Source organism: Coloeus monedula, assembly GCF_965178545.1.
Source record: "Coloeus monedula genome assembly, chromosome: 1".
Classification (NCBI taxonomy): domain Eukaryota; kingdom Metazoa; phylum Chordata; class Aves; order Passeriformes; family Corvidae; genus Coloeus; species Coloeus monedula.
In genome coordinates this window covers 146,445,607-146,464,949 of record NC_138781.1, presented here as the reverse complement: position 1 = coordinate 146,464,949, position 19,343 = coordinate 146,445,607, and the positions used below count along the sequence as shown (strand labels likewise).

At 43.4% G+C, this 19,343-nt stretch overlaps 1 protein-coding gene across 2 annotated transcripts in view; it reads right to left on the bottom strand.

The window, feature by feature from the left end:
- Positions 1 to 17,946, bottom strand: part of DEPTOR (DEP domain containing MTOR interacting protein) — an 82,776-nt gene extending 64,830 nt beyond the window's left edge. Inside the window, exons 1-2 of one of the 2 annotated variants that reach the window (XM_082291935.1) lie at positions 17,693 to 17,946; positions 17,432 to 17,527 (exon numbers count right to left, since the gene is read on the bottom strand). In XM_082291935.1, coding sequence (XP_082148061.1) covers positions 17,432 to 17,517 — 86 coding nt within the window. In that variant the 5' untranslated portion in view covers positions 17,518 to 17,527; positions 17,693 to 17,946. The other variant, XM_082291936.1, reaches the window with a different exon arrangement.
- Positions 17,947 to 19,343: the final 1,397 nt, after the last annotated feature.

Genomic DNA, 19,343 nt, shown 5'->3' with positions numbered 1-19,343 from the left:
CTTTTTTACCTCCTACAGCTGGCAACACCACAATATGCAGGATGCTACACTGACCCAAGACATGATTCAAGGGAATTCATTCCACTGTCTTCCAGAAGTCTATTGAAATCCAGGGGTTGACCACTAAACTGTAAAACAAAACTGGAAAACTGATGCAGATTTTTAAACACTGAAAGTAATGATCCATTTGACTGGATTGCCTAGAGGCAATTAAACTGTTAGAGGATGACCTTCACCGTTCATAAATAGACATGGGGGAACAGGTAGGACTATAAAATGTAAAGCTGTGCACTAACAACAAAATGCTCTGCTGAAACTGAGAACTTGCAGGCTGAAAGCAACAGAGTAAAAAACAGCCAAATATGCAGTAGTGAAACTTTCACTGAATACAGGCTGAGACCATACAAAAACCAAGGGCAACCTTACACTGTACTAACAGAGATGCTTCCAGAAATGATGGGAAATTCAGTTGTTTATGTCATTGTATGATACTAGAGATAATCATCTAAATACTGTGCTTTGTTCATGACATCTCATTCAAGAATTGTAAGCTCAAAAAGATGCAATGATGTAGCTCTACTCCGGTACGAAAAATGATGAGCCAGTCTCATGAGCAGAGAGAAAAAGATACTGGATTGGGAGTCTGGCCTTACCTAGACAAAAAGTGAGAGGAACAGAATTGCTGTCTATAATCTTTCAGGTGAGTCGAAAGCAGAGAGCAAGAAAAGATATTTAAGTAATGCTGAGGGATACTAATGTAAGAATTAGACAAAGTTTTGGAGAAAAGATTTCTAATTCTTACCTAAGGCAAGAATTTAAATGTCTTTCAGAGAACTGTAATAAATATACCAAAGGATTATGTATTACAATATTTTTCAGATGACCTTCCATTCCTGTGTTTGATAATTACATGATTCACACTGCTATCTCCAAACAACCTCGGAAATACTGTAGGGTGGAAGAATATCAGAGGCTGGCCTTTGAATGCATTATATCAGGATTCAGCCTTTTTAAAGTCCTGGTTCATGTCAGCTGCAAATAAGAAAATGTTCAAATGCTGCCTATATTAAGACACTTGCTGTTTACATTGAAGCTTTTATTACAAGTGTATATGCTAATAACATACATTCTATGTGTGCTTGCCAAAGCTCAGGAGCTGTAGGTACAACAAGAGATGTCCCCATTTTGTGAGCATGCTTCCTTGCTTTTGCCACAGGGTGTTCCTTGGTTTTCATTTTTACTGTGCAAGCATACAATAGTCCTTACCTAGCTGACTGGAAGAATGGGGATTTAACTGGCCAGTCAACACCAAAACTAGTGGCATGTTTTCCTCCAGCATCTGACGGAAACCCTACAACCTTTGTGGCATACAACCGTGTCAAGACAGAGCTGGGGATCTGCTGTGAGGAAACCCCTTCAGCTGGGTACCAGCAAACATAGAGGGCAAGGGTCTGCTTTGCTTCCTTGCTAAATCAAAGTGCAGAAGCCAGGAGGAACTGCAATGGCAGAGGATCCTTCTGCCAGCTCCACAGCCCAGCTCTGCATTTTACCCTTGACTGAAATCTCTACATATCTGAACTCAGTTGGCTTTCCTGCCTCCATGTGCAACATTCACTCATCCGCTTGAGATCCAGATCACCAGGTTTGCAGGAACCTCCAGCTTCTAACCTGAGATTTTGTGAAGTTACTGTGAAGAACCTTTCTATATAGTCACAGTCAGTTTGGTCTCCTTAGCCTGGAATTTGTCCAATTTTATACAGTGGCACATGACTATTTTATTTATTGAAATAATACAGAGTATGTAATTATTAAAGTGAATAAATCAAAATAGGTTAGAAGTCTAAATAGAATGAATTCCCTTAAGTTGTCTTGTCTTTGAGAGTAAAATATAAGCCAGTATGACCTTTCCAGCCAGCTGGAGGCAACAAATCAGTATAATCCTAATTAACATTCTGCTCATTTATATGTTTTCTTCTTACAGAAAATCCTGTAACATTCAATAAGATTTCTCTGCAAGTGCCAAAAGAAAAAGAAAAAATAAACCACCATGTGCAGATGAAAAAATGAAAAATGTCTCAGAAATCTACTGACCACCCCAGACCACACTGAGAAGTTCCAAACAAATGTATGCCAATGGTAACAATAATTTTACTCAACAATTTTGCAACATAACACTACTGCATTTATTTTTTAAACACAAAAAGGATTGTTCTCTGACACAAATGTTTTAATGACAAAAAACCATCCTATCTGCTTTAAATCTCTATCTAGGTCATACAAACACATAACAGCAAGAATTATGGTACGTGAATTGAAGGGGATTACTTAATGGCATGAAGTTGCTCACTGCCTACATTCTGGTAGGCTAATGAAGAACTTTATCATTAGGGAAAATCTATTATTAAAAAATCCTAGTTAAATACTGATTCTATTTAAAATATTTTCCTTTTGCAAAAACCTAGCCTGGGGATGGTTTTGTTTGATTAGCTCAGCATTTTTCTACATCTCATATAAATGATACGAACAGATACACAGCTGTGGCACAACCACTCTTTATGAATAGTTCCCTCTGTCAGGACGCTATCAAGGATCTTGTCTTCTTTGATTAGGCCTTGTCAAAAGCTCACAAGTATATATGCTTTGAAAAGATAAATATTACAGAAGCATTCTTACTTTGCTCTTAAAATTAAATGGAAGTTTTCCTTTAAAGTAATAAATAAATCCCTAAGAAGTCCAGAGAAGTTCTGCTGCTCTGCTGAACAGCTTGCTCCCATTGCTGGGCCATGTGTTTGCCATTTCTCCTTCTGGGCAAAATTCTCTCTCCGCACATGCAGAAAGCTCAGTGAACAGGTATTTATGTGCTCTGACAATAAATCCAAAATGTGACTTCTTACTGCTTTAATAACTCAGAACATGCACCCTGACCCTTATTCACCAAGTAACAGCATCAACTCTACACACGCATCAGCCCCAGTAGAATGGTGCTGTATTTAGACTATAACAGCATGGTTATATTTACAACATACTCCAAACTTTGTCTCAGGCCTCAACTTGAATCCAAAACACATGTTGCACAGGCAGTTAGAGATAGACTTTAGATGGGCAACAGGACAAGAGGAGCTGAGTGGTTCAGGCCTGCACTGTGACTTTACACAGACTCAGATATTCACCTATCATTGGTGTAAATGGCCCAATGTGTATTAACCCAATTCATCACCTCAGGACCAGCCCTGACATAACCTGTCTTGAAGAAAGGAAGATCTGTAGGAGCATGGCTATGGTTGCTCCTCAGATGGTTTGAACAAGCACAGTTGGTCAGACAGGCCACAGGCACTGCAGCTGCCCAGGCACATGGACGATGACTACAGCATGTGCCAAGGTTTAGTCCCTTATTTGTGCTGGCTATCAAATCACAGTACAGTGTTAATTACGTCTTCATTTGAATGTAACCAAAACCAGTTGAATGAAGAGAATCGCAGAATCATAGAAATGCTTATGTTGGAAAATACTTTTAAGATCATCAAGTTGAACCCTTAACCCTGGCAAGTCCACCACTAAACCATGTTCCTAAGTGCCACATCTACACATCTTTTAAATACCACCACAGATGGTGATTTCACCACTTCCCTGGGCAGTCTGTTCCAGTGCTTGACAACCACTTCAGTGAAGAAATTTTTCATAATGTCCAATCTAAATCTTCTCTGGTGCAACCTGAGGCCATTACTTCTTGTCCTATTGTTTGTTACCTGGGAGAAGAAATCAACCCCACCTGGCTACAGTCTCCTTTCAGGGAGTTGTAGAGAGTGGTCTCCTGTGAGCTGCCTTTCTCCAGACCAAACACCCCCAGCTCCCTCAGCTGCTCCTCAGCAGACTTGTGCTCCAGGCAGACTCTTCCCCAGCTCCATTGCCCTTCTCTGGACTCACTCCAGGTCCTCAATGTCTTTCTTGTACTGAGGCACCCAAACCTTAACCCAGAATTCGAGGTGTGGCCTCAACACCACCAAGGACAGGGTGGCAATCCCTGCCCTGGCCCTGCTGGCCACACTGTTTCTGGTACAGGCCAGAATGCCACTGGCCACCTGGGCATACAATGGCTCACATTCAGTCACTGTTGACCAGCACCCCCAGGTCCTTTTCCAACGGGCACCTTTCCAGTCACTCATCTCCAAGCCTGGAGTGCCATATGGAGTTGTGAACAGAATGCAGGACCTGGCACTTGGTCTTGTTCTATCTCATGAAATTAGCCTCAGGCCACTGATCCATCCTGTCCAAATACTTCTGTAAAGGCCTCCTACCCTCCAGCAGATCAACACTCCCACCCGACTTGGTATCATCTGCAAAGCTGCTGAGAGTGCCCTTGATCCCCTCATCCAGATTGTAGATAAAGATATACAACATTTCAGTCCATATATAAGTAGGCTGTGCATATATGAACTGCTGAAACTGCAAAAGGTTTGTGGCCACTGAAGACATGAAACCATTGATCAAGTGGCCAACACCTTCTGTGCCCTTTCCTACAGGTTTTTCTTTTTTGAGAGGGAATACTGATATTTTATATAAAAAGATGTGCTGTGTTTTCAGCCTGAAAACAAAATTTCACAATTTCCAATCCACTGGAACTTTTCCTTAGCCACTGTATGTTTAAATAAATTCTTCTTTCCATGTTTATTGTGCTTCTCCTGAACAGCTTATGCAATCCTTCCTTTCTTCCTTCTTTGGCCCTATAATGTCTTTCCCAAGAGTACTGTTGTTACTGGCCCCATGTAAAATCAGATGTTCCATATTCATCAGAAAAAAAAGCAACACAGAGTACAAACATATTTCATGTGAAATTATGTAGGAAACACTGTTCCAGCTGCTGCTGATTTACAGATTCAACCAAAAAAAGTAATATGAAATTCTTAATATATTTGTTTCGAGCAGCTCTAGCTCCTCTGTAGCCCAACAAAGTGAATGCAAGCAATTATCTTTCAACCACTGGTGTTTGATTCATTACAGTAGGCCCAAAGTATAGCACTTGGAAAAAACACCACTTTATAGAAAACTAAAGTGATTGGATTTTCCCCCATTATGAAATGTTTTTAAAGGATCTAGGCCTTGCAACATTGTGATAAAGCAAAATGGCATATAGAGAAAGCAAAAATTCCATGGTTTTTTGTGTGTTGGAAGAAATATTATTATTTTTAAATAGGTGGGATAATGGTTGGGCACATGGTTGATACAATCATGTCTTTGATGGCAGGATGGACTACAGGATGAGATGTGCCCCTCCAAGGGAAGAAAACTTTAATAGTTCAAATACCTTCTTCCCTCAACATGTGAATGAAAATCCTCTTTCCACAAGCAATGTTGGAGCTGCAGGACTACACTCAGGAACCTGTGCACACACTGTGCTCACAAATAAACTCCCAAACTGGTCCCTTTGTGCATAGTGTGATGGGATCTGAGAGTGTCATGCAGGCAGAGAGAAAGAAGAGCAGGTAGCTGGCCCTGAGATTACTGTTCCTCTTGTAAAGCCAGCAGGATTTCCAGCACCATGACCTACTGGCCTTACAGCACTTATTACTGTCAGTGTACACTGTCTCCAATCTTTTCCCTATTCTCATTCTTCAAGGATTGCTATAAAACCAGCATGTCCCAAGTATGTACACTTAGGTTTCTGTACCCCAAGTTTTTGGATGTGAATCTACAGATCACAAACATCTTGGAAAGAAATCTTGGTGATGGGAAGAGTTGTGATGTTGACATTTGATGAATCTGAGGTAAAATCCTAGCCTAACTTAAAACATTGAGGTCAAGGGAGTCGGCTTGTCACCTTCACAACTTCCTAAAGATCTCAGTTGAAATAGAGAGATTTCAAAAGGTCTTGGGATTCATTTGGAAATGGATATATTTCTTATCCTTATATTTGCTTAGAAAGCTGGACAATGTGAGAGCAGTGATACAAACAAATCTAGCTGATTTTGCACTGAAGTAGGTTAGGAGGCATTCCTGTAAGCCCTCCCACCAGTGTCACTGAGCAGATAATCATCTCTGATTACCAGCCAATAACAAAAAGCTGATAATATCAGCCACCACAGCTTAAAGAAGACAACACACTATGCCTTCATATAATATTCAGTTGGAAGGGATCTCTGGAGGTCATCTGGTCCAACCTATACTGAAAGTATAACCAGTTAGTACAAGTTGCTCAAGGTCATGTCCAGGCAAGATATGTGTATTTCAGAGCTTCTCTGGACCCCTATTCCAAATTTTTACTTATCCTCCCAGAGAATAATTCTTTCCAAATATCTAATTAGAAAGTCCCTTGCAAATTATGACTACTGCCTCTTGCACCATCCCTGTGCACCTTGGAAAACTCTTTCCCCCTTTCCTCACATCTTCTCATTTTAGTAGTTGCAAGACCGCAAGACAAGCTGCAGAAGTAAGAATCCCCCCAGGCCTGTTCTTCTCGAGGCTGAGCAGACCCAGCCCTCAGCCCCTCCTTGTACATTGCATGCTCCAGCCCAACCCCAACCTGAGAGCCAGCCTTCCTTGGGGCTTGGGTCTTGTAGGAAGACAATTTTTTTCCTTCGATTTTAGAGAGTTGCGTAATTTTGCATAAATTAAAAATAAATAAATAAATAAAGCTTATTAAAATAAAATAAAGCTTTTAATAAACCTCGCTTTATTTCTCTGTTCAGTGAGTTTTTAAGAACTCATTTTCATCCCTTGTCTAATTAGACAGGTAGTGATATGATACCAATGGCTCCTATTATGGACCCATTTTTCTTGTCACAGAGATCTACTTATTAACTTCATTTAACCTCATCTATTTCTACCGATTCCCAAAAGACTTGAAAGGTCTGAGTTTGTCCAACATGCTGTGAGTTTTGAAAATGATTGTCCAAGACAAGTCTTTAAGCTTCTAGACACTCTCAAAATGGTATTTGTACAATTTCTTTTGGGATTTGTACATAATGCTACTTTGAGCTTCTTCCCATGACAACCTCCCTCTGTTTGCACAGAACAAGCAGCAAAATCACAGTTTAAGCTAAGAGTTACTTTTTCTACATTCAAGTAAACATAAATTAATTTCAGCAAGAGGAAAGTGTAAGTTAATTACATCCTGAGCATCAGGAAACAACAGCTTTCTATTATATTGCCCTAATTTCTGAGCTATACAATTATATGCTACTGCAAAAAAGGATGCATGATTATCAAGACAAGAATCTTTTCAGAAAAAAAAATGAAAGGAAATTGTTCCATTGCTGACAATCAGTGCTATAAATACTGTTTAGCTAATATCTTTTCAGAAGTAATTTCCATTATTTGCAATCCTAACTTTGAGCGATGTGTCGGCTGTGTGTTGTCAGATTCTCCTTTCAAAGAGGATGAGCATAAATGTTGGACTGATTCCTCAGATAAGCCCTCAAAAATTCAGCTTCTTGTGAATATTTTGCAATACTCATTGGAATTAAATTAAAAATCATTGTTTTTACTAACCATACTGTAATAATGCCTTGCATTTGCTTTGCCTCTTAAATCAGGGCCAAGACTAGCTTGTGAAAACACATAGGGACTCGCAGGCCTGCTTTAAGCAGCCACAATGCCTTGAAGACAAGTCACAACGTAAAGAGCAACAGATAAGACATACAAACACTTCTTTTTAACTGCCAATAAACTCATTTGGCCTAATATGCAGGAAAGTGGTGCAGACACAGAGCCGGAGGTTGTACAGCAGTTCAGCTGAACGCCAATAGAAACACTACAAAAAAACCACCCATCTTGGTAACAGTACTTAGTGTGAGAAGCAAGGAGGCAAACCCACACAAACCACCATAAACACGAAGTCAAAGGCTACTGTGCTAGATAGCCTGTGTGTTACTGGGGGTGGGAGAATCTTCCCAAATCAGGTACAGCATATCAGATTCATAAGGGATAAATGCGATAGCTCTGCATCAGCAGAACTTTGGTCGCTGCAGATTCCTTGTGCAACGCCCTTTTCAGGACAGCTATACCACTCCCTCAGAAAGTTTAAGTTCTGTTTCAAATTCTCCTTCCCTATTATTTTCCACCTCAAGTCTTCTTCTACGCAGTGTCCTCAACAAACGTCATCTTGTCTGAATCTTATCTAGCATTAGAGCTTGGAAATGTAGTTCCCACAGCTCTTGAGAAGAATAACGGTGTCCATCTCCCCAATTCCTTCCACTTCCTTCTCTTCTTCTGTCATACCAAACACAGTATTACTATACTTAACTTTCAAGCTCCCATCTTTGCTATCACCATCTCTTAGGTGCATTGGCTTTTGCTCTGATCAGCCATTTAGTAGCAGTTTGTCATTTGATTTTTAACCTTCAAGTGAGCATCTCTGTGCTTGCTGCCTTAATAGAGCAGGCCCCCTCACCCAAATAGCCACAGACCTGTTTGGATGGAGTCACCCAAATCTTGTCTAGCATTGCTATGACCTCTACCAAAAACCTGACATGTAAACAAGCATCGAGCGGGGCAAGAATGGATGAAAGGGGTGAGAAGGGGCTCCTGGACTGGCAGAGCTGTACTTTTAACATCAAGAACCGATTCCCTGAGAAGCCAATCTCACTGTAAGGTTCCCATCCCGTGACCTCAGGCCAGCAGACCTTATCCCTTACACTGTCACTGCTGCTAGTTTGACATGATGATAACCTGGCTGAGCCAGGTTCAGACTGTTCACTATGGGCTCAGACATGCACCAGCAGTGCACCAGCCATGTAGCAGAAGCCCCAGTCCAAGGGAATTGGGCTGCTCTTCTTTACAGCAGTAGCCAGACACATTGGACCAACAGCCCAATGTGTAAATGTATAAAACCCACAGCATGACCTACCCCTGGTTCATCACAGAAACCTGAAAACTCTTATCTGTCTGCAAATCCCTGTGACATAGCTGTGGTAGCCCATGCACTCCACCACACGATTGCAAGGAAATGAGGAATTACAGCCTTGTGATGTGAAAACATGCTTCTATATTCGCTCTGAATCAGCAAGTGCAATCAGGAACATTTTTTAATTATTTGCAACTGCACCTTTGAGATCTGAACGCATTTACTGTATTGAGGCACTGCTAAGACGCAAACTATGGAAGCTGTAAAAGGCTGATAATTAAGGTCAGGGTCGCCTTCTGAAGTAGTACTGTCACACTGGTGATAAGCTGGTCAGGCAAATTGCACAGCACAAATTTCAAAACACATGAAATGTCAGTATTTGAATGTCCATTCATGCATAATACTGTGACAAGAGTGCAGAAGGAAAGGTAAAAGCCTCAAAAGAAAAAAAACATTGTCAAACTTAGTCTCTGTTCCTGTCCAGTAACAGCATGTGCATTGGGTATTTTAAACTCAACAACACTTTTACAATCTGTCTTCTACTGGACTCTGAAATTTTTAAATAGGAATCCAGCCAATTAAGCCCTGAGGGGGTAGTCAAGCAAACCCAGCAATGGCTGCTGCCACAATTCCCTCTCCCTGTACTTGACCACGTGTTTCTGCTGGCTCCTTCACCCCAGTATTGGCACTGGTCTGACTTCATGCTGAACCTGTTTAGAAAGTTAGATTTTTCTTATTTGGCTTCAGCTGCTTCACTTCCCTGAACTTCTGATCCCAGACAAATACCCATGCTAAGTGCAAGGGAAGTGATAAGAGCAGGGCAGGAGCAGCCTACAGTTAGATCTGCTCTATCAGTAAACCACAGCCTCAAACCGCACATATTTCAGGGACATGGGTGAAGCCAGCACCCATTTTTCCCCCTGTACTTCTTCAGAGAAAGCTTTTTTGTGGTCATGTGGTAAATTGGTTTAAAAAACTGACTCAACTGAAATACCAGCCTCCCAAAAGCTCTGCTGATCACTTCCCCAGTGCAGGTCACCATATGGTGATGGTCCAGAGATGCTTAAGCTAGTCCAAAGGAGGGGAAGCACAGAGGAGGGAACCAGAAGGCAAGAACACCTATTTAATTGCAGTGGTTTATACATTAAAATTGTTTAAAATACATGGTTTACATATCCTAATCTTGCTTAAGAACAAAACCAAAAACCCATGATTAACATTTGAAATGCATCCTTCCCTCGACAAATGCCAGTGGTTCTGCTGAGACGTCAAGCTTTACACTTTCTTTCTTTATTAACCTTTAGAGCCTCAACACAGTTCTTCTTCAAAGACCATATACACGAACCAAAGCTGATTAGCTCTTGCTTCTTCCCCAGGTTTTCATCCTCTTTGCCAGTTCATCAGTTTAACCTCTTCCCACTTATTTTGAGGAGATGACTAGCCTTGAACACAGGAAAAAAAGTATCTGTGAGTTAGCAAAGGGACCCACACAAGTCTGCTCTGCCAGGATGGTAGAAGCCAAGAGAGCTAGCAGAATAACAATACCAGGGTTATGAAAATAAAAAGCAGAAGAAGTAGCAAGAAAGTTAGAAGGCCCTGAGCCTCAGAAGGGAATGTCTTGTTTCTGAGAGCAGACCCCAAGCCCAGACCTACCACCAAGCTGGCACTCAGTGCCTGGACATTTAGTGACGGGGCTAAAGAAGTCTGTTTCAGGAGTTTAGCTGGACTGCAGAGAGGCTGACATTTGCTGCTGTGACAATATCCCTTCACTTTCTTACGCTCTACATCACAGAAAGCACTGAAATTCTGTGAGTCCTATGCTTGAAAAAGTACTGGAGTCTACAGATACAAGAAATACCTCAATTAAAATGAGATGCACTGGTTCCTCCCTCGTCCTTGTCCTTACTATACAATAGTAAAAGCTGGCTGACCTCCCTCCTGGCTCCAGTCTGGTCTCTTACTTTACTGATGTGACTCTGGGAGCTGAAAAGGGCAAGATCCTTTCCTGAACAGAGTACCCAGAGTTCCCTACCCATTTCGGTACACAGTAGCTTCTCTGCATCTCCACACTTGGGAGTTATTTCTCTCTGTGCTTTCAGGATGCCACTCCTGGGCTTGGGGTCTGACCTCCCAAACCAGAACTCCCAGTGCTGACGAAAGCCCACTTTGGCAGCTTCACACAGACCATCCCTCACCATTCAGAACCCACCACTGCTGCAAGAGACTGCTACCAACTGCAGCCAAGATTTGTGCTGCAAGGGCTTTATTCTTCTTCAGAGCATACAGCAGCTACCCCTGTTGGGACCTGATAAATAGCTCAAATTCCTAGGCACTATCACTACACAAATAGTAAATAACAATGACAAGTAATAGAAGGACTTCTCTGCCACAGTACCAGCCTATGGCCACTGCTCCCACAGAAGCAGGGATCGTGTAGTAAACGCAAACCAAGATTGATTTTGGCACATTAATTCTGCCCTCCCTGCATGACCATCAACATCAAAACAAGTTTCCTTCACTTTTTCATAGGCAGCTCCTCTAACATGAAATATATAAAAAATATTATTGCGCATGCTATACACATCAACTAGCCTGCTGATCTCTGCTAACCTGAAACAAAAGTTAATGATTGACTCCATCTGGAATGGAATACATAAAATATACAGCACAAAGCACTCATACAACATTTGCCTTCCTATATACACAATGGAAGAACGATCACTATTTGCATGTGCGTTGTTAACTACTTGATCTCTGAGCTGCACTTGAGGAAAGCTGCTGATGGCAACAACTGAATTATTAAAAGACATAGCTAAAAGGAAAGAACTAAGGAAACAAAGCCTTAATTCTTCATTTCTAGAAAGGTTGAATAGTCCCAATTTTACTGACGAACATGAGAAATTGAAACTCCTGGCCCAGGAATCTCACATATATATATATATATATATATATATATGTATACATATATATACACAGATGGGACTTGTCATTAGCATTAGTACCAATAGGCAAGATTGAAACACATGAAAGGGTGCATCACGTATCAAAGACTCTAGAAAAAAATGAGCATATAAATTTGAAACACTTTTTTTTAAATTTAAATCATATGCAGTAATAAAAATATGCAATTGAAATTGTTGTGATAGGGCAGAGTTAGTGGGAAACCTTGGTTTCAGAGCACTTCATTTTGCAGCCTTATCCACCTTCACTTTGACATCTTTTCTTTCAGTGTACCACTCTGGTGAAACCCCACAGAGAAAACCAATGATTTTTTGCTTGATTTTGGAAAACAAATTGGTGAAAGGGAAATTATTTGGACAGAGATTTCTGGAGGGGTCTGTTCCACAGAGATCTGATGATACAATCTCTGTGTTCTACCCACCCTGACAAAGTCAGCATACAAGGGTCTTCTCAAGTGAGACAACTGAAAACTTATTTCTTCAGGGTTAGTTTCGAACCCAATCAGTAGCTCTTGGCTACGGGAAATGCAACCACTGGTGAAGGAAGTTGCAAGAAAAATATGCAGCGGGTAGAAAAATAATCCTCCCCTGAGGAGGAAGTACAAAATTTGATTGTTTTAGGCAGATTACAAAATCTCATCTTAACAAATTCTGTCAATTCTTCAAATGGCATACATGTTTAACATCTGAGGATCTGACTTGAGAATAAGTGACCTCTAGACAATTGTATATCTCAAATCCTTTTAGAGTCAAAGCTTACACCAGAGTCTGAACACACTTTCAAACACAGTGATAGTGATTTAATAAAATCTGTAACTATACAGTTTATATAATCCTGCATCATAGTAATACATGAACACTAAGGGTCATTTGATGGCATTGCTCTAGAAACTGTCACTTTACGTGCCATGGGCTTTCTGCACCTTAGAGTGCCAACGAACTTTTCAATCCTACCACCATGAAAAAGAGTTGACTGCTTATTGCTCAGAATAAGAAAACAAGTTATGGACATGTAGGTGCTACCATCCTTCACAAGTTAATGACTCTGAAAGTTATGCACTCTAATATGGCTTCTGAAAGTGATAAGGTTCCTGAAGTGAAACCTTTGGAAGACCAGTGAAAACTGGTTTTGTCTTACAGCTTCAAAATGTGTAGCTGTTTACCATGTAAAACCTTTTACCTTTGTAAAACAAAACTCATACACCAACTCTGACAAAAAGGCAAACAAATTTTTTTGAATCTTTTGTCTCTTCCAAAAGAAAGAAAAATCTCTAAGAAACATGTTTCATATTTCTCTAAGTAGAAAGAAAAACAATGCTGATTATAAGAACTATTCTATCAAAATCACTGCCTCATCTAGAGAAGTCTCATAATTATTTACTCAACTAGTTAATAGAAGTGTGAATAGGGAAGGATGTAGGTTCTTGTGAAAGCTGGTGATAAAGATGGATCCAAAAGTCTGCAGAGACATTAATGTCATTCAAGTTACACCTGCTACAGAGAACTGCGCCACATATACAGTGGCAATAATAGGTGTTTAAATATTGCTGCTCAGTCAACTGATGCCTGAGGATTCCTGAATTACTAGGCACATTTTCTGCAAGAAATGAGGGTCTCTTGGGAGATATACAAGATTTTGGTGACAATCCGGCATCAAGAAACAATTAGCAGACGAGATTTCAGACACCCCTAACTTGTAAGTTAGGGAATCAGCATCTATATCAAAACATGCCCATTGAAACTTCTTCTGGTTGCCAGAGGGCAAGATCAGCTCTATCCCTGTCAGTGCTCCAACCCAGACATAATACTTTAATCCTTCTGCCAAACAGTGCTAAAATGGGCACAACCTGTTGCCTTCAACTGTTCCCCCTTCAACGGGAAATGAGCTTGGAATTGCTCTGCTTCTGATAAAATTCTTATCAACTTCTGTAGTGCAGTTATTAAGCTTCCAACAATGACTATCCAAAGCACTAAGGATGTGACACCTTCCTTCGAGCACTCCCAGCAAGGTCAAGGAAGCTCAGGGACATTCACTTCCCCAGGGCTGTACCACGCATGGATTTGCCAGCAGGGATGTAGCAGGGTGGAGGCTTCAAAGGGCTCTCCCAGTCCTGAGGAATCTAAAGGCCCCTTGATCGTCTCAAGCACAGCTCCCAGTTTCTTCAGGAGACAGTTCCATATCCATCACTTGTAACTTATGGAGCCTTTTAAGGGCAGTGCTGTTGCAACCTCCTCTGAAGAGAGAGCTCACCACTGAACAGCTTTAGGGTCTCTGAATCTGCAGCAAAACAGAGGGAAAAGCTGAGATTTTGGGTGGTTGGAGCTGTCAGGCAGCCAGAGCCTCCACAGTTTGTCCCTGCAGGACCATCAGTGCCAAAGCTCACAGCCAGATCGTGCCCATCCCAGCTCTCACCTTGCTCTTGCTAATCTCCTGCATGGCAGCAGAAGCTGACAAAGGGTCTGTTCTGGCGTGTCACACTGCTGAAATCTTCAGCTCTCCTTCACAGCTGTCAGCTTAATAATTTAAAAGCTTGCCAAGAGCCAAACTTCAGAAGTCCTCACTTTAAAAAATGTTTCTATTAACCATTAATGTTTCTATTAACTTAATGCTTCTATTAAGAGTCAGGCTTTTGCTCAGACAGCTACTGGATATAGAGGCAAAGGACACTACCAGATGTAAAAATTTACCATGCTATCTAACACATAGCTCAAGATCTTGGGTTTTTTTCCAAAAATCATCCCACCCATGGGCCAGGATTTACATCACAGCCTGTGCCAGCAGCCAGCTTCCTGGGTGCCAGCTGACATTACACAGACCAGGGCAGAGGCTCCTGACCTTGCAAAGGCAAAACACACATCACAAGCAACCAATAGACAGGAACAAGGAGAAGGAAAAAACTCTTTGTCCTACTCCTTTCCCTCCCCTACCTACTGTGCACTTGCCTAGGGAGTGGAAGGGTGCACAGGGCTTCCATTCCCACCATAGGCACTGCCAGTGTGCAAAGCCAGGCTTGCCAAGGTGCTGCTCAGACAACTTTAACCCTCACTGTGTCAGATCCCTGCCAGAGAAGGACAGACGTGAAACAGCCCACAGGAATGAGAACTATAAGGCAACACATGAGGCCAGAGCAAGACAGGCACTATGAACTTTGCAAGGAATTTAAAGCAAGCAGCTCTGGTAAGTATTTGAGTTTAGACACACGTGCTGTTCGGTCTAGTACAAGAGTACTTTAAATACCTGTGTTTGGTTGGGTTTGTGTAAGTAACACCATGCCCACAGTTTCATTTTACACTTTTACTCCTAAGTTATGTGCTCATCTTGCATGCACTTTCACCCAAATACACACATAATCACCTGTCTGGCTGCATCATTCCCACTGGGGGCTTATCGTGCAGTTGTAAGCATCACTAAGAATAGAGTACAGTATGTTTCCTTGAGTGCATGTGTGTGCTGGTTTTCTATATCTGTTTGCCTGCTCCAAAGGCTGATGATAGAGCCTGTCTTTGATCCTGAAAACACTCCACATTTTCATTTAGCATTAACAATTATATGCTTATCTTGGACAGGAAAAGGGAAACTTTAAATGCAGGGTTGGCTAAAATTTGTCTGCCAGCCAGTTTTCTATCACTTATTTTGTGGCTTTTACTGCCTGGAAAACTGAAGAATACAAATCCTTTACACAGAGTATTCCAACAGAAAAACATAATGAAGTTAAGAAAAAATTGGGGGAAGCAGACAATTTTGGGCGCAGTTTCACAATACAGTTCCAGCTGATCCAACAGATCACTGCTATCCAAATGGAAATCTTCTGTCTTCTCCACCAGCTCCACTTCTTCCTCCTGGCTCCATATTCCCAACACCTATCTTCTGTGGCTTCTGGAAGCCAGCAGGTTAGAAAATTAACCTACCCACCAAATCACCACATTGGATCTGCTTTCAAGAAGTCCAAGAAGTTACATGAGCAGGGACAAAGAGGAGGTGAGACTACACTAGAGGGGAGTAGAAAAAGGGCCAGAAGGAGAGTGGATCTCCCCGTTGAGCAGTAGCCAGACATTATGCACACTGACTTGTTCAGAAACTCACACTCCAAGAAGATCTAAGCTACTTCTTAGAGATTCATGAAGGAACGTCCGTAAGTAACTTCACAGGATGGGCAATAATTATTTTGTATCTGCAGATGACCTTGCCCAGAAAGACCACCATGTTTCAATACCTCAAAAAATAAAATCACAAATATCATTCTTGATTGCAACATTGAGGAGCTGATTCTCGGAGCCTGATTCTTGGAGCCTGTTTCCTCAGTTTCTCCTTAGGGAAAGGCTGCAAAGCTTTTGCTTTTACATTTAAATATGAGGTATACAGAAAGATTATTGTGATCCTTGTTTTGTATTAGCCTTAAATCTTCAACTTCTGGTAACATAAATAGGAACAGCAGGATTCTTATCTGGCACTTGGATGAACAACTCTGCACCAAATCCACCACGCAGGACCTGTGCCAGTGCACTCTGTCACCTTAAGCTTCACTTCAGGCTACTTTTAAGTAGAATCTCAAACTTGGAGCAGGCAGGCAGTGGTGTGCACTGGAGCCAGATCACCAAAATAACATTTACTTGCCAAACAGGAGTATCACTGGTGTGCATCACAAAGTGACAGTTCTCCTGACTTCGTGGATGAAAACAGTAACAGTGTCTACACTAGCACCAATGATGGTATCTCCCAAAGCAGAGAACATTTCTATCACTTTGAAGTGTTTATCTGGCATCTGAGCAAAAAGTTTAAAAAAATTCAAGCAAAAACTGCTGGGAAAATATTTTTACCATCTCCTTCTAGTTACTTATATTACGCATTATAATGGGATTTTTCTTCCTGAATCAGAAGATGGTCCATCCCCAAACTGAAATTATTAAAATTACTTTTTCTCCTCTGTACTGTATAGGTACAGCCGGCACATATAGCCAGCATTCATCACAGAAATTAAAAATTAACTGAGTCAGGCATTTTTCTTCAAGGCTCCTGTGCTGCTCACAACTCCAGTCACACAGCACTGTTAATTGCTGCTGGCATTGACAGTAGGGATCCTCTTCCATCTGCTGGGACCAGCTGATGCAAAATAAAAACAATCCCTTGGAGTGAGGCGCAGCTCTGCAGGGTCAGTGCCCGGCGCCGGTGCCAGTGCCGGCCGGGCTGTGCAGGAGCGCTACCCTGCGCTCGCCTCGGCTCTCCGTGGGGTGTTGAGACACTTAATCGCTTACGGTTTCTTTGGGGTTTTTAATCTTTAAAGACGCCACTCTCCTGCACCGTTTGATGCCTTTAGTGACGCAGCAGCCTCTCCCCAGCGCCTCCTGTTCCACGCAGGGGAGCAGAGACACCCGCGGCAGAAGCCCCCCGTGCGGTGCTTCACCCCCCTGGGCTCGCAGCGCCGGCTGCGGCCCCCTCGTCCTCCTCCCTGCTGAAAGCGGGGCCGGAGCCCGGGGCCGCGATGGAAGCAGGGCAGGTGCGCCGGTGCAAAGAAAGTTCGCAGGGACAGACCCTCGCCCTCCGCCCCCCAAACCTCCCTCTCCCGCCGTCAGAGGGGCTGCTGCTGACCCCGGGTACGCGTCCCCGGAAAAGCGGGAGGAAGGCACCGCTTACCGGAGCTGCTCGCCGGTGAGCAGGACCTCGGCCATGTGCTCCAGCTCCGCCGCTTTCTGCTGCATGCTGCTCATGCCCTCCTCCATCGCCGCCGGCCTGCGGGCACAGCACCGCCGGGTGAGGGGGGACCGGGGACCCGCCGCCCCCCGGCCGCGCTGCCCCGCCGGCAGCTCCGGGGCGCCTCCCCCCCGGCCCCGGCGGCCGCGGAGCTCTTCGCGGGGGTGCAGGCAGCGACAGCCACCTCCTGCAGCTCCAGCTCACCTGAGCGCCTCAGGTCACTTTTCCCCTCGGCAGGCTCGGATCCCCCCCCGCCGCTTCCCGTGTTATTGTGTCACTGGCAGGCGGAGAAACACATGGCTGCAGCCGCCGCCGCCGCAGCCGCGCTCGCCAAGGCAGCAGCGGCCCCCCCCGGCTGTCACACGGCAGGGTCGGCGCTGCCCCCGCGGGAAGGGGCCGGCTCCCCGCCGGGGGCTGCAAGCCAAGCGGCTGCTGCCGCTCCCCTCCCCGCCCGCCCCGGCTCGGGAGGCAGAAGGCGGCCGCGCACGGAGGAGCGCAGCGCTCCCCGCCCGTGGCTCCCTTCCCGCGGGTGCAAAGTCCCGCGTCCTCCTTTCAACGCGGGGCTGCCGGGAGGACGGGCTGCTCGGAGGAGCCGTGCGCTCGGAAGAAGCCGATCCGACTGCGCGGGCGGAGATGCGACTGCTGCCCGCTCAGGTAGCGCGGGCTGCGCCTTGGCAGTGATCCTCGGAGATGCAGCGCGGGGCGGGCAGCAGAAAGGGAGGGAGCTGGTGATCTGGGGTTTCACCCTCAAAAACTGCTACTGCCCTCCTGCTGTTCACATTTCTGCTTATCTGCCATCCAGGGGTTATTTTCAGACCCTGGTCCCCTCCTCACGTCAACTCTTTGTCTCCAGGCGACAGAGGATGCAGAATTCTTGAGGGCAGAGGAACATTTTGTCTTGGCAACGGGAAATAAATTGCAAGGTCAGGAACACTGTTTGTCAACATTTTTGATGGGAAAAAAAGGTCGGCTTTTTCTTTAATAAAGTCCAGGAGAAGGCATCTTCTGCAGTGGTCCAGCCATGGTTTTCACTTGCAAACACATGTAATACCTTGACTGCCTACTCATTGCCTTTATTTCTGCCTGCACATACTCTGTGTGCATGGAAATTGTGTCTGCTAAAGTACTTGCAATACTGTCATCGATTCAGAACCAAAATGATAGAACCACAAGAACAACTAAGAATGAATCAAGGGAACCTAGTAGTAACCAGAGTGCAGACAATGGGAAGAAGGTATTGTTTACATGGCCCAGAGTAGACTTCTGGCATTTATTACCAAAGGTGATTCTGGATGTAAAAGAATGGACTTGGAACCAAGGAGAAAAATACTTGGAAAAGAAATCTACATAGGGTTACCAAGCTGACAGCAGCCACATCCAGCTCAGGAAATTTTCTGTTCTAAAAATAATTGTCTCACAAGGCAAGCACTTGTGTGACATTTCATATGTGCTTTCCCTGCTGCTCCCTAAGTATCTGTTTATAGCCACTGAGATGAACACAGGACTAGATGGCCCTTTGGTTCAATCCAGTAGAGTTTAATGCACCTTTGTGGGTCTCAAAGAGCACTAGGGTCTGTAAATGGCAAAAGGAGAAAAGCACAATCTGCCTTCGTTTCATTTGGGCCAGAGACAGGGACACCTCAGGACTGTAAGCACTACAGTTTGAGATTACTTTCTGTAAATTTGGAAGACATACATTTAATCTGAATACTTGCGAACACCCTCTAATTCCCCTCACACTGCAAACATACAAAGTACAGATTCACAGAGCTCGGAACAAAAAGGGAATTGAAACAACCATCTCATCTGACCTAATCTTTAGGACAAAGAATGTACACAATAATTTTTATCAAGC